At 44.0% G+C, this 25,388-nt stretch overlaps 1 protein-coding gene across 2 annotated transcripts in view; it reads right to left on the bottom strand.

Moving 5' to 3' along the window:
• LOC141052040 (cytochrome P450 2G1-like) overlaps nucleotides 1–25,388 on the bottom strand; it is an 89,460-nt gene that overhangs the window by 20,842 nt on the left and 43,230 nt on the right. For both annotated transcript variants that reach the window (XM_073549220.1, XM_073549219.1), the window contains exons 2-4: nucleotides 15,303–15,465; nucleotides 14,988–15,137; nucleotides 12,529–12,689 (exon numbers count right to left, since the gene is read on the bottom strand). In XM_073549220.1, the coding sequence (XP_073405321.1) occupies nucleotides 12,529–12,689; nucleotides 14,988–15,137; nucleotides 15,303–15,465 (474 nt within the window). The remainder of the gene's footprint in view (nucleotides 1–12,528; nucleotides 12,690–14,987; nucleotides 15,138–15,302; nucleotides 15,466–25,388) is intronic.

Below are 25,388 nucleotides of genomic sequence, written 5' to 3'. Positions count from 1 at the left end.
AAAAGGTATCCTGAGCGGCGCCCGGTGCAGAACCGGCGTAGGGAACGTTAGGAGTGTAGAGACACTGACTCAGGGGAGTGCAGGAGGTCTCCACATCCCCCGACCCCTATCGCAGGGCCACCATTGTTATTGTTACCCAGGTTTTCCCTATTGCCTTGTCTTTTTGTATTAGTTACCGGCCTGCGGGCCGCGTCACATAGGACAATTACATGTGCTGCGCCCTGTTGTATCAGTTACCGGCCTGCTGGCTGTGTGACTCAGGACGGGGCACGTGACACAATCATGAATACTGCATCATATGAAATAAGGCGCAAACATATTGAAGACACACTTCTCCAGTATCTTTGAGGAACTCATACTGCAGTACTGATTCAAGAACCACCAACCGTCACACTACCAACTCAGCCTGATAAACAGCACAGCCTCTTGCACATAATTCCCGAGTATCGTTCACTACATGTTGTCCATGGTCCTTCTCGGCTATATTGAACTAGCCCAATGGCAGGTTTAGCAGCTGTATTAACTGCATTTCCTCGCTACAGACAACTCCCCTTCTAATCATTGCATCTACAACATTCAATTCTGCTCTGTTCCCTCACACCTTAGTGCAAAGTAAGCTTTCCTTTATCAATATATTTGTTGAAGTCTCAGGTCTAATTTTGCTACAGAATTTACCATGGCAGCAGGTGGGCATGCTCTCATCCACCCGGTAAGTCAGGCAACTTTTAGGAAATTTGTGGCTCATTGTGAGCCTTATTCACATACATATCTATTTATATATATTTTTATGAATTTATATTCACATATTTATATATAATACACTATATAGTTATTATTTATAATCACCTACACATTTCACTTAATATTTGATGGTTGATACAATGTATTAAGTTTGCGGCATTATTATTATGCTGTGCAGTTGTTTTGTGTAATATCGGGTATTAGTGGGCTGCTTTACAGTGCGCATGCTCCCGGGTGCCCCTTACATGGAGCATTGCTGGAGGCGCCGGGTACTGACGCTGACTGACCAGTGACGTCTTTTGACTTAGCTGGCGCGCGGCGTCATGGTACCATGCCACCGGTGATGTAATTTTCCGGGGGGCGTTACCGGAAACATGCGCCGTGATTGTGAGCGGCTGAAGCTATGACTATATAACGGTGCCTGGCCTGACACGCAGTACCGCACCTTGAAAAAGAGCAGCGAAATGCGCGTTGGTGGTGGGCAGCAGTGGTCCTGTTATTTATCGCTCATGGGTAAGCACTTGGCATTTATATTTATGGTTGCTTATTGGGCATGTTCTGCCCAGGTCCAAATTGTGGATGATTGCAACAGCGCTTTTCTGGCAGACATAGTTATTTTTGGTATCCTATTTCAATGGCGGTAATTTTACTGTTTTTTGGCACTTATGCACTTTATATATGATTAATCAGTGACCTAGCTTTCATTGCCTGCCTGATCCTTTATTGTAATATTGTGGGTATATTTAATGGCATATATGTCTAATAAATTCAATTTTATACATTTATTGGACTTTATACTCCTTGTTTTCTCCATGGTTATCAAGTTCTAGTTTGGAGTGTCCTCTTGGGAACTCCCCATTATTTAACATGGTTACTGGCTGCGTGGGTGTCCCTTTAAAATATTTTGTGCCTTGGTTGGTTTGTAGTTATCTGTTCTCTCTGTGTGTTTTCAAAGCTACCACTAAAGAGCATATGGATTTCCGGGAATGAGAAAAGATCTGGCTCACTGAGCTGGATAAAGTTTTTAATGAAGGATCGGGTAGTGTTTTAGATAATAAAACCAGTGATGTTGATGCTTTGATTGTTAAATACAAGGAGCTTCTCAACCGACGTACATGCTTGTGGTTGAACAAGGCATTTATGGATAGATATGTAAAATGTGGTTTGATACCACGTGGTTTACGCGTTCAGGTTTTTCCATCTTTTTCTTTTTTTTGGATGACAAAGAGTTTGTAACACAATGGAAGGAGGCTGCCTCTACCTGTTCCATGAAATTTATGGAACTTTTATCCAAATTGAATGAGAAACAACTAAGTATATCGGATTTGGAGATTGGAGGGATCCAGGATGAGGTTAATAAACAGCTGACGGTTGACAAGGTTACTAAACTTAAAAGTGATCTAGATGTCTCACTCAAAAAGTGGGAATCGGAAATTGTGAAAAGGAAAACTAAAAAATATCAACGTGTTGTGAATGATCGACAACAGGACCGTGTTTACCGATGGCAAATAGTCGAATGCTAATAAGAACCCACAGCGTGGTAGATCCGTCTCTTTCTCAACTGTCTCATCTATTGAGGATTCTGCTTCAGGAACTGAGAATCTCAGAACACTCTGGGATAGGAGAGAACATACGAGAGAATATAGGTGGAAAGGTGGAAAAACTAATGATAAGAGGAAAAATTTGACTCCACCGAAAATTGATAAAAAACCTCGTACTGGTACCTTGGAGGTAATTAACCTTTCGTCTCTTGTTCTCTCTGATCCACAGAAATTGGTCTTAGAATTGGGTTTATCATTCTCTCCAGTTAATAACTTCAACTTTTTCACAGCGGTAAAGGACCTTCACCTTTTTTCCCGTCTCCCATGACGGCACACATGAGAGGGGATCCGCCCAGCCAGGACAGGAACCCTACTGAAGATAAAAGGGCGGTACCTCTCCCTCGCTTCAGTTGGGTTTCCTGTCCTGACAGGGACCCGTGTGCTGAAGATGGAGCACGTACCTGCCCCTCTCCTGTGCCGGCATGGAAGAACAGGTGGGGTCCTGGGCACGGCCCGGTGTCCGGGGGTTCTGCCGTGGCTGCCGCGCCGCCCTCCCCCCTGCCATGAATGCAGGAGTGGCCGCTTCTGGGTCGCGCCCCTATGACGTTGCGCGCAGGGCATGCTGGGAAGGGCCGTGCCTGCGTGACGTTGGGAGGCGGCGCCGAAATCCAAGATGGCGGCACCCATCAGGAAAACGCCGGCCGGTAAAGGAAAATCCCGGCGGCGTGGCGGTGGGGGGGAGGGGCTGTGGGGGTAACCGGAGGAGGCGGGGAGTGCAGTGGATCCCCTTATAAGGGGGATGACCACAGAAGACGCACTCATGCCAAAGCTTCACAATGGAAGTGGGGCAGGATGAGCATCAGCGGCAGCAGCAGCGGCAGCAGCAAGAGCTCTCGCCAAATGCCAGGCCGAGCCGCCAGCATACCAGGAGCAGCCGCTCAAGTGGGAGAGGCAGTCGTAAACGCGACCGGCATGACTCTGAGACGTCCAGAAGAAACGTCACGAGTGCATCTGAGGAGCCTCCGAGATCGGTACCCCTGAGTGACAGCGGTGGTGAGTGATCTACGTGAATGTCACCCTTATGGTAACAGAGTTCCATTTTTTCTGTTTGATCACTAGGGGTTGAGGAAGTCTAACGGCAAAACAAAGAATAGAGAGTGCGCCCTATGCAAACACCCGCTGGCAGATCAGTGGCAGAAAGACCTCTGCGCTGACTGTATAAACAAAATCATACAGGATGAAACCCCTGATTTGGTGACTAGCCTAAAGGCATTAATACAACAGGAGATAAAAGGCTCCCTAAAGGCAGCCCTTAAAAAGAAGGATAAAAAAAGCCATAGAAGGGATTCTGATTCGGAGGCCTCGCTAGTGCAGAAAGGTCGGGAAAGATCCAGATCCCCCTCCACCTCCCTTTCCTCTTCTCAGTCCTCAGAATCCTCCTAGGACAGCGATATAGGGGGCCGTCCGTGTTTCCCAACAGAGGACGTGGAAAAGCTGGTCAAAGCTATCAGGGCTACTATGGGCCTTAAGGAGGAAAAGACTCCTAAATCATTGGAGGATGTGATGTTTGGAGGAATGGAGGAAAGGAAAAAACCCACATTCCCTGTAAACGATAAGATAAGGCCTTAATTGATAGGGAATGGAAAAAACCTGAGAGGTCAGGGGGCTTGCCTTCTACATCAAAAAGGAGGTACCCTTTTGAGCAAAAGGATTCAGAGACTTGGGAAAAAGTCCCAAAAATTGACGGTGCCGTAGCCAAACCTCAAAAAAGGTATCCTTACCATTCTTACCAGTAGAGGACTCTGGCGTGCTGAAAGACCCGCTTGATAAAAAAGCAGACGGTTTCCTGAAGCATATCTGGGAAGCTTCAGCAGGTGGATTAAAACCAGCGATAGCTGGTACTTGTACCGCCCGTGCCCTCATGGTCTAGCTACAACAAATAGAGGATCAGATCAAGGATAGAGTTCCTATGAAATACTGTCTAATCTGACACTGGTACGTGGAGCAGCGGCTTTCCTAGCGGATACCTCTGCAGATTCCGCAAGATTGACAGCCAGACCAGCAAGCCTGTCAAATGCGGCAAGACGAGCCCTGTGGCTTAAAGGGTGTCCAGGAGATTTGCCATCGAAACATAGATTATGTTCCATTCCATGTGATGGCCAATTCCTCTTCGGAAAAAAACTGGAGGAAATTTTGGAACATGCGGGGAATAGGAAGAAAGGCTTTCCCCCAATTTCCGGGAAAACCCAAAAAGCAGCCCTTTCGGAGGAGAAGATTTAACAGGGGGCGTCCCATGGGAGATAAGAAAAATTGGGACTTTAAAGAAAGGAGAGGATCGGGCTATATGTTTAAAGGGCCCTCTACTTCCTCCAAAATATCTCTCCAATGACATCAGGTCAGAGGTAGGGGGAAGGCTTTCTCTCTTCCTTTCCGCCTGGGCAAGTATCTCCCCCGGCATATGGGTCCTAAACATAGTCAAGGACGGCTTAAAAATAAAATTCACCCATCCGCCCAGGCATACCTTTATAATGACACCCCGAAGGAGAGCCCAAGAGCAGCAGCTGGCCCTGGAGACAGAAGTCCTGGGACTAGTGCAAAAACAGGTTCCACAAGAAGTCCCAGTGCAAGAAGAAGGAAGGGGGGTTTATTCCCCCCTCTTTTTAATACAAAAACCAGACGGCTCTTGGAGAACCATAGTCAACCTGAGGAGACTCAGTCAGTGGGTAGACAATTGCTCCTTCAAAATGGAGTCAATTAATACGGCCACAAAGATCCTATTCCAGCACTGCCTCATGGCAGTGATAGACTTAAAAGATGCCTACTATCACATCCAGATTCATCGGGAGTATCAAAAATACTTGAGAGTAGCGCTCTATGTCCAAGGTCAGGTAAAACACTACCAATACACAGCCCTTCCGTTCGGCTTGTCCACAGCCCCCAGAGTTTTCACCAAAGTGATGGCCGAAGTAATGTATTTTCTTTGTTCCCGGGACATAGTGATCGTCCAATACCTGGACGACTTTCTTGTCGTAGGGAGGTCAGAGACCCACTGCATACACCAAGTGAAGCAAGTGATATCAACCTTAGTAGGACTAGGATGGATAGTAAACATCCCCAAGTCAAGACTAACACGAGTAAGGGTGCAATCCTTTCTAGGGTTAATACTGGACTCCGAGCGACAACGCTGCCTCCTGCCAGAGAACAAGGTAATCGAGATAAGGGGCCTAGCTCACACAGCAATACAAAGGCCAGCTATGACACTGAGAAACGCAATGTCCCTTTTAGGCTCGTTGACATCATGCATACCCACGGTAGCGTGGGCACAGTACCACTTAAGACAACTACAGTGGGAAGTTCTGTCAGCACAGAAACAATTGAAAGGGCATTTAGAGGGCAAACTATGTCTCTCAGTGGCTGTAAGAGATTCCCTGCTCTGGTGGACAGTAGAGAAGCATCTAACAGGTGGTGTTCCGTGACAAAAACCAGTCGACGACATCATCACAACCGATGCGAGTGCCACGGGATGGGGGGCACACCTAAGATCCGACTCAATACAGGGAACCTGGTCCTCGCTAGAAAAGGATCACGGTTCAAACCTAAAAGAACTATGCGCAGTAGAAAAAGCCGTGAAACATTTTCTCCCCTTGCTTCGGGGCTGCCACACTCAAGTCATGACGGACAATCGGGCAGTGGTAGCCTACATCAACCACCAGGGGGGAATGAGATCTCGGGGCCTCATGGAAATATCAGATCTACTTTTCCAATTAGCAGAACAACATCTGTTATCCATCACAGCACTGCATATAAAGGGGGTAGAGAATATACAGGCAGACTTCCTAAACCCCTAAGTCTTCCAACAAATAGTTCAAGCCTGGGGCAAACCAGAAATAGACCAGTTCGCCACTGCACGCAACAGAAAGGTCAGGAAGGTCTGCTCACTAAATCCAAGAGAAAACCCCTTTTGCAGTAGATGCCCTACAAATACCTTGGAAGTTTATCCTGGCCTATGCATTCCCCCCGATAACAATGATCCCAGTAGTGGTCCGGAAAATCAGGGAGGATCGAGCAGGAATAATTCTTATAGCTCCATTTTGGCCGAGGAGGCCTTGGTTCTCCCTTCTGAGACTCATGTCAGTGACAGATCCATGGATATTACCGGAGGTTCCAGACCTGCTTTCCCAGTGACCAGTGGTTCACTCTCAGGTGAAGGGCTTCCATCTAGCAGCCTGGAATTTGAGAGGGCGCTACTGAGTCGCCAGGGATTCTCTCCAGGATTAGTCTCCACCCTGTTGAAAAGTAGGAAACCTATAACATCCCAAATCTACGGTAGAACATGGAAAAAGTTCCTAGACTTCCTGGGGGAAACTTTAAGGGATGTAACTCCAGTGGGACCTATTCTAGAATTCATACAGTCGGGGATGCAACTTGGGTTAGCCACTAACACCCTCAAAGTCCAAGTCTCAGCTCTGGGGACACTATATAACTGCCAATAGGTGGGTGTCCCAGTTCATAAAGTCTTGTGGCAGATCTAGGCCAGTCATTATCCCAAAGATGCCACCCTGGGACCTCAACCTAGTCTTAGAGGCTTTAACCAAGGATCCCTTTGAACCATTATTAGAGCTATCGCCAAAATTACTCACACTTAAAACTGTGTTACTGGTAGCCTTAACATCGGCCCGTAGAGTGAGCGACCTGCAAGCTCTATCTATATGCCCTCCATATACGCAGATCTTGAATGACCGAGTGGTTCTAAGACCAGACCCGGCCTACCTCCCCAAGGTAGTCTAAAAGTTTCATAGGACTCAAGAAATCTCCTTGCCATCTTTCTGTAATAATCCTAGAAACCCTGGGGAGCAAAAGTTCCATACATTAGATGTAAGGAGGGCCATATTACAGTATATATCAATAACTAGTCAGTGGAGGAAAGATCAGTCCCTTTTTGTAGCCTTTCAGGGTAGTAGAAAAGGGCACGGGGTAGCTAAGAGTACTACTGCCAGATGGATCAGGGAGGCCATTATGTTATCCTACTCTGCAAGTGGCGCTCCGGTTCCAGAAGGCATCAAGGCTCACTCCACCAGAGCCGTGGCTATCTCCTGGGCAGAGAAGGCTGAGGTATCAATTGAACAAATTTGTAAAACCGCTACTTGGTCCTCACCTTCGACCTTTTTTAAGCACTACCGACTTGATCTATCTTCCTCTACTGACCTAACCTTTGGTAGAAGGGTGCTGCAAGCGGTGGTCCCTCCCTAACGGTGTCTTATACTACAAAAGTCTCTCATGTGTGCCGTCATGGAAGACGGGAAAAAAACCAAGGTTACTTACCTGTAGCTGGTTTTTCCGGAGCCCATGACGGCACCTGTATATTCCCCCCCTTATCACTCCTTTGGTGTGCACTATAGTTTGGGTGTTGTTTTTTTAGTTAGATATAATGTGGTGATAGTTTTACCATGTGTACTAACCCGGGGGGTCTCTCATGCTCTGTAAACCAACTGAAGCGAGGGAGAGGTACCGCCCTTTCATCTTCAGTAGGGTTCCTGTCCTGGCTGAGCGGATCCCCTCTCTCATGTGTGCCGTCATGGGCTCCGGAAAAGCCGGCTACCGGTAAGTAACCTTGGTGTTTTCCCGAAAGATCATCCTTAGACGGTTACATATGCGTTCATCCACTGACCGAGAGCTCACTGATATGGAATGTGATGCTGTACGTACATTGGAGGAACTGGAAAGGGAATCCAATCCTGTCTTGGTGAGTGTTCCTTTGCCCCCTATCGCGGCAAGATGTACCACATTTCCTCCTTTGTCTATTTGCCCACAGGTGGAGATCTTTACTCGTTTGGTTATGGAGGATCTCAAGACAATAAATAACAGAGGTGAAAGGGATAATCTGACCCCAATTGAGAGGTCAGCCCTTGAGGACACCAAAAAAATGGGATGATGTGGTAATTAAACCAGCAGACAAAGGGGGAAACGTGGTTATCTGGCCGATTGATAAATATGAAAGCGAGGCTATGTGTCAATTACGCAATAAAGAAACGTACTCCTTGCTCCCATGTAGCCCTCTATCTTCTTTTCAGAGCCAGTTATTCAATATTCTGGAGATGGCCTTTGACAGAGGCATCATTTCCAGAAAGGTGTTGAATCGTTTATGTGTACAGAACCCGGTTATACCCAATTTTTATCTTCTCCCCAAGGTCCACAAGGATCCAATTTCTCCTCCTGGCCATCCAATTGTTTCTGGTGTGGGAGGTTTATGTGAACCTACGTGCAGATTTATTGAATACTACCTACGTCCCCAGGTGGAGACATTACTCTCTCACATCAGGGACACAAATGACATTCTCCTCCATTTGGATGGACTGACTGTTGATTCAAACATGGTCATCATCACAGAGGATTTTTCCTGGAAAATAGTAACCTGGACCCAAACATGCATGAGTTAGTATTGGAGTTGTTGCAATTCATCCTGACCCACAATTTTTTTACGTTTAAGGACAAATATTTTTTACAGAGACAAGGGACTGCCATGGGAGCAGCTTGTGCGCCATCTTACGCTAATTTATTTTTGGAATTTTGGGAGCGTGGTATATTTTTGGATGGCGCACATGCCGCTTCCCAAATTATGGGATGGTTTAGGTATATCGATGATATCCTTTTCATATGGCAGGGCGCTATTATAGATTTACATTCTTTTATGGTGGGATTGAATTGCAATGATTCCAATATTAGACTCACGCATGTTTTCCATGAGAAAGAAATTTATTTCCTTGATGTGATGATAAGGGTACAGGAAAATGGTCTAATACATATGGATCTTTATCGTAAGGAGACTTCTGTGAATGCCCTCCTGCACGCGTCCTCCTCCCATCCGCGATCCACAGTCAGCTCCATCCCGGTTGGTCAATTTCTTCGGGCCAGGAGGATTTGTACTACAGATTCTCTTTTTGAGAGACAGGCGGTGGACCTTGGGGAGAGGTTTAGGGAAAGGGGATATAGCAACCAGGAAATTAAGAGAGTGTTAGGAGTCAGATTTCTGCCTCTCCTTTGCTGAAATCTAGATCCTCACATTCTGCAGTCTCCTGCTCCTCATCTGCTGTAGAGGAGACTGCAGAGGAGATTGCCTTGCGGCAACTCTCTCCAGAGGCTAAGTCCTCTACTGCGTCTGAGCATGCTCATGGGACAAACTCCCATTGGAGTTCGGGAGTCAGGTGTTCAGCTCCTGTGTCGGATCCCATTGGCTCCTCTTGGAGACCTGGAGAATTCCGGAAGGTCCCGTTCGCTATAAAAAGCGCGCATGGCTGTTCCGCCATGCGCTAGTATAGCCATACTGCTGCTGTATGTTTGTTTGATGGATGCATGGACTGGTGAATGACTCATTTGAAACCCCTACCCTCTGATTCTACGTTTGTGATAGTGCCTGAGTTATTGCCAGTATCAGCGCCAGGGTGCTATTGCTCCATTGCCTCAGCAGCCTAGCGTCAGCATTGCGCCTGCTAGTTATCAGTGTCTTTACAGCGGCTCTGTCTTCACCGCGCTGCAGTTGCAGCTCTTCGTGCGTCCGCAGTTGCGACGCTCTACACCCGTTCCATGTCGGTAGGTCAAGATGGAGTAAGTACCGCCATCTAGTGCTACTCCTGTGACCAGATACCGCGGGTGCAGCGCTGTAGTTCTTTGTCCTAAACAGACTCAGAGTTTTTTGTGTTTTGCTTCTGTGACTTTGTGAGTTCAACAGAGTCTGAGCAGTGCACATTGGGTGCCATTAACTCCTGTGCACATTACTGCCAGATTGCTCTGCCGTCACCTAGCAGCAGTTATTACATCTTCTGCACGGTGGACCCCGAGTGGCGAAGGTACTTTATTTATATTTTTATTTAGTGCCTTCCGCCACTCCTAACAGAGAGGTTATCGAGAGCAAGGGGTGCATCTACGGCTGATCTTTTGAAGAGAAGGGTGGGAGACTTGACATCTGTGAAAAGTGAAGGGGATTTGCGTTTTATTTCAACTTTTAATCATAGATAGGATGTGATGAGAATAATCTTGAACCCCCATTGGTCGGTTCTTCAAACGGACCCAATGTTACGTCAAAGCCTCCCCAAGCGTCCTTTGATGACGGCAGGTAGGAGCCAAAATTTACGTGACATTTTGGTTAGAAGTCACTTTGTGAGAAACACTACCAGTTTGTTTGGTGCAAGTGCACCTAGAGTGGGATTTTCCCCCTGTGGTGAATGTATGGCATGTAAAAATCTGAAAAGAGCTATGTCTTTCACTTCTTTGAGAAGTGTTGAACATTAATACTTTAAAGGCCATCCCAAAGCATTTCCATCTTAAACATAGTTGTAATTCCTCAGGTTTTATTGCTTGGGGAATTGATCGTGTTCGTGCCGGCATCAGAGGAGGCGAACTCAAGTGTGTACTGGCTCAACGTGAATGCCGGTGGATTGCGGTACATGATACCGTAACCCCGGCAGGTCTCAATGAGCAGTTGAGTTTTATCTCATTTCTCTAGGGTATTTACTATTTCCCTAGCATCCTGGTTTTCTTTTATAGTGTGTGAGTGTGTCTTTTTTTGGTGTTTTTGTCTCTTTTAATTAATTGTTCATTTTTTTCTAGTTTGGTAATAATCATTTTGTTACGGATCGGATATTTGGAGAGATAAAATCCACAATCATGGGCCCGTGATGATCTATTCCATTATGAGGGAAACTGATCAACTTCACAAGACAACTGAATCTATATATGGATTCAGTATTAAAATCACTTGTATTTTTTTATATATTTTTATATGTTACTGTATTGATTGTTCTCATTTTTTTCCCACTGTATTAATTTTATTAAAAATATATATATTTTTTTCTATACATTGCACTTATGGAAATTTGTGGCTAATTGTGAGCCTTATTCACACATATATTTATATATATTTTTATGAATTTATATTCACATATTTATATATATAACACTATATATTTATTACTTTTAATCACCTACACATTTCACTTAATATTTGATGGTTGATACAATGTATTAAGTTTGCGGCATTATTATTATGCTGTGCAGTTGTTTTGTGTAATATCGGGTATTAGTGGGCTGCTTTACAGTGCGCATGCTCCCGGGCGCCCCTTACATGGAGCATTGCTGGAAGCGCCGGGTACTGACGCTGACTGACCGGTGACGTCTTTTGACTTAGCTGGCTCGCGGCGTCATGGTACCATGCCACCAATGATGTAATTTCCCGGGGGGCGTCACCGGAAACATGCGCCGTGATTGTGAGCGGCTGAAGCTATGACTATATAAAGGTGCCTGGCCTGACACGCAGTACCGCACCTTGAAAAAGAACAGCAAAATGCGCGTCGGTGGTGGGCAGCTGTGGTCCTGTTTTTTATCGCTCATGGGTAAGCACTTGGCATTTATATTTATGATTGCTTAATGGGCATGTTCTGACCAGGTCCAAATTGTGGATGATTGCAACAGTGCTATTCTGGCAGACATAATTATTTTTGGTATCCTATTTCCATGGCGGTAATTTTACTGTTTTTTGGCAATTATGCACTTTATGTACTGTATTATTAATCAGTGACCTAGCTTTCATTGCCTGATCCTTTATTGTAATATTGTGTGTATATTTAATGGCATATATGTTTAATAAATTCAGTTTTATACATTTATTGGATTTTATACTCCTTGTTTTCTCCATGGTTATCAAGCTTTTAGGCCTTGTCAGCTTTGGGCCAATTTTTCAGTGGCGGCACCAGCAACGAGAAATCTCCCTCTCCTTCCTTCCCTCTCCATTACTCAGATTACCATAAGCTGCTGCCTTTCTTTTGATCTGTGGCCATATGCTTGCATTATTCCATCCAAAAGATATCTAGTGGGGAGACTCCTAAGACCTCTAGCCAAGTACCCAAGAATATCAGGTGAGTGGACTTCTTTCCATCATCTGCACACCTGTAACCCTGTTCACTGACATCTCACCTATGTTCTGCAGAATTATTACATTAGATTGGTAAATGGGATCTTCCACCTCTTACATACTTGTAATGTATGCAGAGTTAACTAAACCTTAATGGTCTAAAGGTGTCCAAAACCAGTGTGGCAATTGCAAGATACCTATATTATGACTAGTACATAGTAGACAAAGCTCAGTAGCTTTAGGTTATCCCCTGAAGAAGCAATGATTTGACAGAACATTCTTAATCTTTAAGTGTCTCTATAGCTAAGCTCTCAAGAGTATCAAAATCCTAGACAATTGTACCTGGCCCCAGGTTGAGCTCATAAGCACAAAAATCTCATTAAACTGATTGAGGAGCTTCAGAAATTTCAAGTCTTCATATTCAAAGCGGTTCCCAAAGACGACAGAGCAGATGACATTGGAGACGGCCTGAGGCATTATATTCTTAGGATCTATGGGTTTTTCTGTAGGTGAAAATTGATACAATAATCTAAAAAACTCCATATTATAAGCATATGGTTTTCATTGATTTCGTACTAATAATTATTGGCTTAACGTAGATTGGTTGGAATGTTAACATTTTTAGTTAATAGACTATTAGATAAGATGTAATAAGTGATATCAATAAGTTATACAATTAGTTTATCAGTCCATGAGACTAACGATGACATTAAGACAATAATTATCCATGTCTGCTTGGTAGAAGCATTGATGTATTGATGTGACTAGGGTTGACCTACTGTGTAACCTTAACAATTTGTATGAAAAGACAATTGATTGTTAAGAGACTAATTGGTTCAATAAACAACGATGACATCAAGCATTCTGGGGCCATTATATTTAGGTCACACATCTGGATTACCACCCTATTTTGGATGAGACACAAAGTCTCGTATGGGAAAATTATTGAATGCTATGCTTGAATTTGAAGTACGGTACCTTAAGCTGTCATGAATCTGTGAGTGATCATACACAACTAGAAAGTCCTTTAATGATATAAAGCTCTGGAAAAAATTGTGAGACCACCACATCAAAACCCTGTCTTGGGCAGCCCATTCTCCAGACCTGAACCCCATTGAAAACCTCTGGAATGTAATCAAGAGGATGATGGATAGTCACAAGCCATCAAACAAAGAAGAACTGCTTACATTTTTGCACCAGAAGCAGTGTGAAAGACTGGTGGCAAACTGGCTGTGATTAAAAATCATGGTTATTCCACAAAATATTGATTTCTGAACTCTTCCTAAGTTAAAACATTAGTATTGTTGTTTCTAAATGATTATGAACTTGTATTCTCTGCATTATTTGAGGCCTGAAAGCACTGTTTTGTTTTTTTTAAATTTTGACCATTTTTCTTTGTCAGAAAAAAAACTAAATGTATTGCTTGGAAATTCGGAGACGTGTTGTCAGAAGTTTATAGACTAAAAGAACAATTTACATTTTACTCAAAAATATACCTATAAAGAGAAAAATCAGACATACTGAACATTTGAAAGTGGTCTCTTAATTTTTGCCAGAGCTGTATGTGATTAAATATATTTACATATTAAACTTAATTTCAGAAACCTTTAATTTTGTTCTCAGTGTAGAGGTTAGAAGGGGCAATGCTGCTGACAAAGTGCAGTGGTGGAAAGAGGAACAATGCTAGTTCTAGTGATGGAGACATAGGAAGGAGGATGATGATGCTGCCAGTGGTAGAAGCATAGGAAGGAGGACATTGCTGCCACCAGTGGCAGATGCATTGGAAGGAGAACAATGTTGTTACCAGTGCCAGAGTCATGGGAAAGAGGACAATGCTGCTACCAGTGGTGCAGACATAGGAAGAAGGACAATGCTGTTACCACAGTGGTTGAAGCATAGGAAGGAGGGCAATGCCGCCTCTACTAGTAACAGAGATATAAGAAGGAAGACAATGCTGATACCAGTGTTAGAAGCATAAAATGGAGGAAAATACTTCTACCAGTGGCGGATGCATAAGAAGGAGGACAATACTGTTACTAGTGGTGGAGGCATAGGAAGGAGGACAATTCTTCTGCTAGTGGTGGAGCCATAGGAAGGACGACAATGCTGCTACTAGTGGCGGAGATATAGGATGGAGGACAATGATGCTACCAGTGACTGAAGCATGTAAAGAAGGACAATGCTGCTACTAGTGACAGAAGCATAGAAATGGAGACAATGCTACTATCCATGACAGAAACATCAAAAGAGGACAATGCTGCTATTACTGGTGGATCCAGCGTAAGGAGGACAATTTTTCTGCTAGTGGTGGAGCCATAGGAAGTAGGGCAATGCTGCTCCCATGATGGAGACATAGGAAGGAGGACAATACTACTACTTGTGGTGGAGGCATTGGAAGGATGGCAATGTTGCTACCAGTGTTGGAAGCACAGAAAGAGGATGCTTCTGCCACTAGAGCGGAGGTGAGGCTGCTGCCAGTGGTGCTGCACTGTGGTGTGTTTTTGATGCTTCTCTTTTATCTTTGGAGGATTTTTGGCTGCACTGAGGTGTTTGGCACTTCTGGGGACATATGCAGTGCTGAACTGTGATATTTTGCTCTGCAGGAGTTAACATATATGCTGACCAGTGGGATTTTTTTTTAATGCTGCATGTCTAGTATTTGTTCTATGGTTCGGCACTTGATCACCATGGATGGGCTGACATCAAGAAATTTTGAGAAGCCCAACTATAGAGGTTGCTAATATTGATGATTTGTTACTGTTTGCCATAGAATTATTATTACAAGCGCATACAAATCATACTATTAATTTTTCTTAGTGCATCCACTAAACACTGAGCTTCTTCCTGGATCCTTTCTTCAATACTCCTTTTTCCCATGCCAAAATTCCTCAGAGTAGTAAGCGAAAACCGGCGGAGCTGTTTCCAGCGTTCCCCATTACTGAACACAACTCCTATATGAAAGAAATATAGATTTATTATCACAACTATTCAGTTTTTAGTTATGCTTTCCATTTACCATCGATTAGCGCACACAGAAAGTTTATGAAACTCTCTTGATTAAAAAAAGTATCCAAAAGTAATAGTTAGTCAATGGAGTAATAAATAAAAGTTCATACCAAAGCCATCAAATATTTTATCAATTGAAGCTATTTTTCCTCTGCCGCTGAAGTCCTCCCCTTGGTCAATGAGAGCTTCTTTCACTGCTTGATAGCCACTAAGGATAACCACTGGACGCTGCCCAAAGTAAAACGTGAAAACAGGTCCATATTGAGCACCCATCTGTATAGGAAAAATTGACAAATTATTAATCTTAAATTCATTTATCGTATTGTTTACTCACATCCATGACGCTCTTCTAGCATTTCAGCATCTGCTGGCAATCTTACAAAATTTTTATCATGGGCTGCTTCGATCACACTACCATCAGCCAACACTTATACGTTACGAGAAGTGTGAACACTGCAACTAACTAGCAACTGCTAGTTAGTTGCAGCATTCCTGTGACTTAATGATATCATGCAAGTGTCATCACACGCAATGTTGACATTTCTAGAATGGCATCAGTCCAGGACGTGAATATACGCTGTTTTTGCTTTCAGTGGTGCCCTGTTTGATTTAAGAAGCGGTTGACCATATAGTGTACAACCATTTTAATGAAGGTTGTCTATTATAGAAGTACTCCCATCAAAATTGCTATCGTCTTAATATATTGCAGTCACCATATAAAACAGCACTATGTTCTTACAATTGCTCATTTTTCCCTTCTACCCAGGTAATTATTTTGTTTTTCATTAGGTCTATGACATCACATGATTACAAACTATCGGAATCCTTATAAGCGTTATGTAGAAATAGGAAGTCTCTTTTCGCTGTGTGAGTCATCACTGCAAAAGTCCCTGGCAGGGGGGAGGAGTGAGCAGCTGGGTTAGGAACTGAAGAAGGAATTGACTCATGCAGGGAAAAGAGACTTCCTGTTTCTACATAAAGAAGAAAAGAGAATAATTTACTGGGAAGCGGTATGTAAGTACACAGTGCTGCATAATAAGATGACTGGAATATGTTAAGGGGATAAAAACTTTGATGGGAGTGCTTCTTTAATTTGAATAAGCTTTGATAAAGAGCTGATCAGAAGGAACCTGCTGATGGGACTACAACTGCTCAGGGGTTGTGGGAACCTAAAAAGGACGGTAAGTTTCCATTTAGCATTAATTATGGGAAACAGAACATTCATTTGTTGATTCTAATGATTTCTATTTCATAAGAGATACTTGAAAAATGTTGTTGCTGCTTGTCTATGAGGTTCTCTGATGACTTTTTTTCCTCTTTTACCAAGCCCTTTTTAGCTCTTACCCCTCCATACCCCAATTACAACATTAATACTCCTCTCTTCCAACCCTCTGAAAATGCATTTAGATGCCGGGGCTCAGTCTAGTGATGGATCAACTCTATGACAAGCACAAAAAATGTTCTAAAAAGTCTGCTTTTTGAGAGGTTTCAGTATGCACTCAGTATGTTTACCATCTGTTATGAAAGTCTGAAAGTTTTACATTTTCCAGACATTTGGGGAGATTTGGCAAGTATGACAATCCTTCATTGCAAAGACATCTGTTGGTAACATAGCCAAGGAGTCGAAATCAGAAGAATTCCTTGTTTCCTACAATCCATCCTTCAGAGTAACATGTCAACATTTCTCATTAAAGGGTGTATTTTACAATTTAACTTTCTACTTAGTTAATAAATTCTAAGAAGAAGGATTCCTCTAATTCTAACTCTAAGAGGAAGCATTCCTCTCGACTGACCACAAAGGAGGGCAGAAAAGAACTTAATTCTCTCTGAAAGTCACTGCATGGTTGTATTTTGCATACTTCTTTTTAATTTTTTTTATGACAAAGTTATGCTTTTCACGCAAAGTATTATAAAATGCGCCTCAAGATGGAGTTATTCACAAGTCCTCTCAAAAAGAAGCCTCCTAAATCAGACAATCCAACAGTTCTGGGCAAATTGCAAAAGTTTTGTGGAACTTAAAAACTAACTCACACATTAACCAAAGCTCAAAGATTTTAATTTGGTGCAGTGGTGTGGCGCCCCTGAGGGTCTGGTCGCCACAGAGGTACTGCACCTCATCCAGAGGTGTGGTATCTCATCCTCAAGTAGGGAGGGAGCACCACCTGGGACTTCAACACTTGCATGCAACACACGGTAGTTCAGTCAGGGCATCAGGGTGTACACTTCGGGAGGATGGTCTCATCCCAGACTGGCTAGGAAAGGGTGTTTGTAGGTGAGTGGGAAAGGTAGAGAAGAGGGAGGAGCTAAGGATATGGGGTGACAAGGAGTGTAGCCAATCAGTGACAGAGAGGTGACAGTGAGTGGGTGGAGTTAAGCTTGAGGTAAAAGATCTTTCTGGAAGATCCAGTCAGTCGGCGACGGGACAGCGGAGAGAGCAGGACTGACGTGGAGAGAGTTAGAATCAGGAAGACACCCCTGACAAGAAGATGCTCCCAGGAGAATAGAAGGGTTCATAGGGGCACGGGTAGTGCGACTAGCCGCCCATGGGGCCCGCATCCCTGAAAGGAAGGACCAGGCCACAGTAATGGAGCCAACCCCTAAGCCTAGTGGAGAATACCAAACAAGGCTCAACTAGTAAGCTGGAGGCTGTAGTGACTGTAGTGTGACAGCCCAAAGCAATCCTTTAGAAGGTAGCTGTTGAGATAAAAGACCCCGGGGCCTGACCCACATCGCTCGGCAAGGTCCGAGGCTGCTGGATAAGGGATGCTGCTGGTGAGGGCGTAGACAGAGAGAGACGGCCAGGAAAGAGGAACATAAAGAGGAGTCCTGAAACGGTGTCATCAATCCACCTGGGAGTTGGCTGTATTCCTCCCCCGGAGGACACAGTACCAAGTGGGCACCTGTGCACATAAGACAACAGTGAGTAAAAACTCTGAAACTGCACCCATCTGTGTCCTTGGTGTTATGAACCTCTCGCCTGCCATACACCGCATTCACCATCACCATCACCGGCTCAACTGCCCTGGGACACAGCTCTACCTGTGGAGAGCTTCACCATCTCCGCTGCCCTAACACCATCCCAGAGGATCTGCAGTGCAGCGTCGGCTACCTTGGCCGAATACCACAGGTAGCATCACGATTTCCCCTTTTCCCCTACAATTATCCTACCATCTTCCCTCCCCCTTCATCTGAACTTCCATCTACACTGGACACCCAGGGCCACGGACCGGGTCACTACCACCACCGTGACATACTTCCCCTTTAACCACTTCTCAACCGCCAACAGTAGATAAATGTCGGCGCTTGCTGGGCTTTGTGCAGCACTGACATTTATCTACTGTTGGCGGTTTTGTGCCCCTGGGACCCCCACATACCTTATAATGCAGGGATCCTGGCACACAATGCTTCCTGCGACCCCCGACCTCATCGAGGCCTGATTGGTTCAGGTCCTGATGATGTCAGCATTATAGCAGCCAATGAGAGAGCTCACTGGGAAAGCTGCTTGTTTCCCGGCGATCTGACTCACAGTAACGCAACTTCTCCTCTTATTATCATCTCGCACTGACAGGAGATCAGAGGAGAAACAGCGTTACTGTGTGATAAGATCACTGCCTGGCACAGAGTAGTGCCACTTCTCCTCTGATCTCACACTAACAAGAGATCAGAGGAGAAGCAGCGTTACTATGTGCCAGGCAGCGATCTTGTCACACAGTAAGGCTGCTTCTCCTCTGATCTCCTGTCAGTGCGAGATGATCAGAGGAGAAGTGGCGTTACTATGAGTCAGATCGCAGGGTTCAGAGGAGAAACAGTGTGACAAGCGCTGCTGGCAACAGCTGTGCCAGGCAGCGATCTTAGGGTTAGGGCTACGGTTAGGGTTGGGATTAGGGGTGTGTTGGGGTTAGGGTTGTGGTTAGGGTTATGGTTGGGACTGGGGTTAGGGGTGTGTTGGTGTTAGGTTTGTGGTTAGGGTTATGGTTAGGGTTGGGATTAGGATTAGGGGTGTGTTGGGGTTACGGTTGGAATTGGGGTTTCCACTGTTTAGGCACATTACGGGCTCTGCAAACGCAACATGACGCCCACAGACCATTCCATCAAAGTCTGCATTCCAGAACATCACTACTTCCCTTCCCAGCCCCACCGTGTGCCCAAAACAGTAGTTTTCTCCCACATATGGGGTACCAGCATACTCAGGACAAATTGGACAACAACTTTTGGGGTCCAATTTCTCCTGTTACCCTTGGGAAAATATAAATGTTGGGGCTAAAAATCATTTTTGTGAAAAAAAAAAATGATTTTTTTATTTTCACGGCTCTACATTATAAACTTTAGTGAAACACTTGGGGGTTCAAAGTGCCCACCACACATCTAGATAAGTTCCTTTGGCGGTCTAGTTTCCAAAATGGGGTCACTTGTGGGGGGTTTCCACTGTTTAGGTACATCAGGGGCTCTCCAAACGTGACATGGCGTCTGATCTCAATTCCAGCCAATTCTGCATTGTAAAAGTCAAACAGCACTCCTTCTTTTCTGAGCTCTGCCGTGTGCCCAAACAGTGGTTTAGCCCCACATATCAGGTATCAGCGTACTCAGGAGAAATTGCACAAAAAATTTAGTGGTTCATTTTCTCTTTTTACTCTTGTGAAAATAAAAAAAATTGGTTCTGAAGTAAAATGTTTGTGAAAAAAGTTAAATGTTAATTTTTTCCTTGCACATTCCATTCATTCCTGTGAAGCACCTGAAGGGTTAATAAACTTCTAGAATGTGGTTTTGAGTACATTGAGGGGTGCAGTTTTTATAATGGTGTCACTTTTTGGTATTTTCTGTCATATTGACCCCCCAAACTCACTTCAAATGTGAGGTGGTCCCTAAAAAAATGGTTTTGTAAATTTTGTTGTAAAAATGAGAAATCGCTGGTCAACTTTTAACCCTTATAACTTCCTAACAAAAAAAAATTATGTTTCCAAAATTGTGCAGATGTAAAGTAAACATGTGGGAAATGTTGCGTATTAACTGTTTTGTGCAATATGTCTCTCTGATTTAAGGGCATAAAAATTAAATTTTGAAAATTGCTACATTTTCTAAATTTTCGCCAAATTTTGATTTTTTTAACAAAAAAGCGCAAGTCATATCTAAGAAATTCTACCACTATCATGAAGTACAATATGTCATGAGAAAACATTGTCAGAAATAGCAGGATCCATTGAAGCGTTCTAGAGTTATGACCTCATAAAGTGACACTGGTCAGAAGTGAAAAAATTGGCCCGGTCACAAAGGCAAAAACAGGCTCTGGCGCGAAAGGGTTAAAAGAGCCTGACCGACCCGTTACCGAGTAACCCCCGCCCTGTGGGGCGTTCCAGTGGCAAGAATAAAACTCATATTTACACACCCTCCTTAAAACAAGGGTGGATATGCACCTCCACATGGCACTTGAACAGGCGTGCTGGCTCATGTCATTATTTTGGAAACATGGTCTTTGTTTAATAGATCTGTGATAACATGCCTAGTTGATGGATTTTTAAAGGGAATCTCAGAAAACGCAAATTATCTGCTTATATAGGATTAATCTGTGGGTAAATAGCAGAACAATGCTGCTTGGCCGCCTAACTGGAGGTTACTCTCGGCACACAGCATGGCTCACTTTACTTTGAGCAGCACCTATAGGCATGCCTTGGCACATTGATTAAGACCTGGCAAAGTTTCAGAGTGAAATAACCAGGGAACAAGAAAAGGTATTATCCAAAATATTGTTGTGATCGAATGACGGTTTTGCTCACCTGACATGGTTGTGTGAGACACAACTTGATATGGTAATAAATATGGTTTCAGCTACTGCAGTACCCATGATTGATAAAGACAATGTGGCAATGTAGTAAAGGAGATAGTGGGTATTCTTAGGGTATGTGCACACGCTGCGGATTCCGTTGCGTTTCCACAGCGGTTTTGGCCGCTGCGGACCCGCAGCAGTTTTAGCTGCGGTGTACAGTACCATTCAAATGAATGGTAAAAAAAAACCGCTGTGTAGACGTTGCGGAAAAATCCGCGCGGATTTGCTGCGGTTTTGAAACCGCAGAAAGAATTGACATGTCAATTCTTTCTGCGGAATCCGCAGCGGGTTCCTATCTCCACCATTGTGGAGATGGTGAATCCGCAGGACCAAACCGCAGGCAAAACCGCAGATAATCCGCAGGTCTTTTGACCTGCGGTTTATCTGCGGTTTTTGCAAAATCCGTGCGGATTAATCCGCAGCGGATTCCGCAGCGTCTGCACACACCCTTAACTGCCGGTGTGCAATCAATAAAAGAGTTGGAAGCAAGCAAATGTGCGGACAGTGCAGATTAATCTCTGTGCATTTCGAAGTATTATAACTTCTTCAGGAGACCACAAAAAACTTTGTGGTTCTTTTGTAGAAGGTGGCACAGGGTGGTAGTCCTAGCCGAGTCACTTAAAGCTACAGTCCACGAACAGATTCCACTGAGCAAACAGTCAGCGAGCACCCCGGCCCCTTGCACATAAAATATACAGGTCAGATGAACCCCAGGAGATTTACCTCTTCTCCAAAGTCACTGCAACACGGGCAATCAGGATCCAGGAACAATGTTAAAATTCAACAGGGATAAGTTTAACAGTTTATTGTAGAGTAGAGAAAAGGCAATAAAAAGGCAATAAAAGTAGAAAAACATGGAAAAAGGTAGTTACAATAATTCAGGTAAACTTCCTGCTCTTTCCCTAGTTCCTTCACTGCTGTATCAGTGGCAGCAATGTGCTGCATCGGCAGCCACAGTTCAATCACTGTCCTCAAGATGATTCCTAGACGCTTATAGTCCTCAGCGGGGCACAGTCCTGGCAGCCAATATTCTCCCCAGCCGGGGGATCCTTCTGTCCCAACCGGGGATCCACGTCTACCCCAAATGGGGGTCCTCTCTGTTCCATACAGGAACACACTTATGCACCAGACAGAGATGCACATATTCCCCAGACGGGAACTCCTTCTGTCCCAAGAGGGGACACATCTGTGCCCCAGATGGGGACACATACATTGCCTCAGGCCATTCTGCCTGGGCTCTGACCAGGAAGCAGAAGCTTCCTCTTCCCTAGAGGCTGCTGGCTCAGCCCCCTAAATTAACCACTTTTGTCCCTGCCTCTTGTCTGTACATACAAATATGGCAGTGTGAAGCACACAGAACGATACAGAGTAAAAGGGGCATCACACATTGCATTAACCCCAGCAAAATATTAATGTGTATGAATACACCATTTGGGTGCCACATAAAGTGCACAGGGCTGGCACAAGGGAAAGAGGGGGCAGACGAGGGTTCCCGCCACCTCCTTACACTTCTTCTGAAGAAGACATAATACTTCGAAACACATCAAGATTAAACCACACTCTCAACACATTTGCTTGCTTCCGACTCCTTCATTAATTACATACCAGCAGCGCAGAAAACCCACTATCTCCTTTCCCAGAAAGTTTTGGGGTGTGCTGCCAACCTCGGAGTACTGATCAGTGACTGTAGCCACTCTGTGAATGCCCCTATTACCAAAAGCCATTGGTACTTTCAACAGGAATATCCATAAATGTTCACTTCTCTGCAAAGTTGTAATATCCTTGCACATACTTAGAAGACTATTACAATACAGAATCCCAAGAAAAAAAGACAGTTGATGCTTACGATGATAAGATTGATAGTATAAAAACACATGTAATTAACATACTACAGACTGTTGTACAGCACATAGCATAATCTTAAGGTGATTGCGTAAAATAGTCCAATTTAATTTATATTATGAGAATATATATTCATTATTTCAAACTTACGCTTTATGTGACACATTATTACATTTTGTTTATTCTGATTATCTAATTTATTCTTCTTAGTCATAAGGTTAAATTCTGAAGATTTGACCCAAACGTAACACTAAATCTATATGTACAAATGTTTTGGTTTTCTACTTTGTTCTCATTAAATTGGGAAGATTACAGTAAAAAAAAATCAAAATATCCGAGTAGACAGATTTCCAGCTGCCTTCCAAAGAGTTTCAGAGGAGAAGGATTTTACAGGGTGAGCCATTTATATGGATATACCTAAATAAAATGGGAATAGTTGGTGATATCAACTTCCTGTTTTGTGGCATATTATTATATGGGAGGGGGGAAACTTTTCAAGATGGGTGGTGACCATGGTGGCCATTTTGGATTTAACTTATTTTTTCCAATGGGAAGAGGGTCATGTGACACATCAAGCTTATTGAGAATTTCACAAGAAAAACAATTGTGTGCTTGGTTTTAATGTTGTTATGGGCTGGCGGAAAGCACCAAATAATAAGAAGATGGTAGTAAGGTGTGTGTAAGGTGCGTTCGCAGCCCGGGGTGCACCGTGCAGAGATGTTAACTGCTGCTCAGTAATGGCGGACACAAAATGGCAGTATCGCACTGGACACATGTGTGTTAAACGCCACCCAGTGTGTAGTAGCAACGGGCTCTGTTGCTTCACAAAGCCAAAGAACCGAAGATGCCATACCCTGTTGACTGTCACAGGGCACAGCTGAATTAGCGCTAGTGTACAGTCACAAGACTCTGCCCCAAGGACACGTGGTAAGAACCTCTCTAGACCCACTAAGCGCATGGCGTCACACCTGCGAATGACACCAATAGACGCTGGCTAATGTTGCGTGCAGACCAAGTGCACAGTGGCATACAGGCAAAGCCACTACTTGGGGCTGAAGCTAGACCCTGGCTCTACCTCCTACCTGCCTAGGCACTAACTGGTAAGGCTGATCAACACATGCGTACCAAGGGTAGGGGTTTCATAATGAGTCATTCACCAGAGACATTCATACTGTACGTGCATAAAACACTTACTCCATATTGTCTATACTAGCGCACGGCCGTGCGATCCTTTTATAACCACAGCCTTCCAAGACTTTGCTGATGGCCCAATCCGAGCTGCTTGAGGACCTGAGCGTGTGACCTCCGACCACCAATGAGCGGTCATCTCATGGGCATGCTCAGATCAGAAAAAGCAGGACTAAGTCCCAGGAACGCCTGCTCGCCACTGACTAATGCTGCATGCTATAGCTGAACCTGAGGCGGTAGCAGCAACCAGACGCATAGCATTAGCCTGAGCAACATGCTGGGACCGATGTCTCTGTTGAGCAGGAACCTCTGCGGCTAAAGAAGAATGGGAAACCGCAGAGGACATGGCTTGAGATTCCTCCTGTGCAGTGGCGGGAACTTGACATCTAACAAACGTAACTTTATTCTTTCATGAGTTATTTACAAGTTTAAGACCACTTATAAAATGTGTTCAAAGTGCTGCCCATTGTGTTGGATTGTCAATGCAACCCTCTTCTCCCACTCTTGACACACTGATAGCAAATAAGTTGGATCCAAAATGGCCAACTTCAAAATGGGCACCATGGTCACCACCCATCTTGAAAAGTTTACCCCCTCCCATGTACTAATGTGCCTCAAACAGAAAGTTGATATCACCAACCATTCCCATTTTATTTAGGTGTATCCATATATGGCCCACCCTGTTTTGTCTTTTTTGCCCTGGGATTCTTGGGTCATCAGAGAGGATTGTTAATGAGATAATCCCAATTAACTGTCTGGTTAGCAAAATTATTTTGGTAGGGATGAATTGGTAAAGGTGGAAATTCTGCTTGAGGGTTCCATGTAGACTTTTTTTTTTACTGTTTAAGATACACCTTCATATTATCTTGTATCTAAGTATGCAAAAAAATCTTTACTGATTAATTTCTTATTTTTTTGGGTAGTTGGATTCTTGTTTTCTTAGAATAAAATTCTAAAACAACTCTAAAACACTGATTTATTGTAAAGGCATAAAATGGTATTATGCTGGCTCGTATTATGCTGGCTAACTTCCCCCTAATGTTGGATGCAAAAATTTATTTTTTAACCTTATGCTTGTGCTGACAATTTACAGCTGACAGTTATGATAAAAAGTGAAAATTTACTTTCAGATTTTAATGTCCTAGAAGTGAAATGCTAAGCTAAGATTTTCATATAATCAAAGGAAATAAAGCAAGTACTAACATCTACTGTCAGGGATTTACTTGTCTATCCCACTCTCACTCCTGGTTCGGAACTTTCAGCTCTATGGCTCCCCCCTTACCCTCAGGTCAGTCAGGGAGCTACACCTAGGATAAGTAGTCACCAGGAAGGCTGCCTTGCCATG

The sequence above is a fragment of the Dendrobates tinctorius genome, unplaced genomic scaffold (genome assembly GCF_039654945.1).
Source record: "Dendrobates tinctorius isolate UK_male_01 unplaced genomic scaffold, ASM3965494v1 ptg000158l, whole genome shotgun sequence".
NCBI classification, from domain to species: domain Eukaryota; kingdom Metazoa; phylum Chordata; class Amphibia; order Anura; family Dendrobatidae; genus Dendrobates; species Dendrobates tinctorius.
The sequence above is the reverse complement of the archived record's forward strand: the minus strand, read 5'-3'. Positions and strand labels throughout refer to the sequence as shown.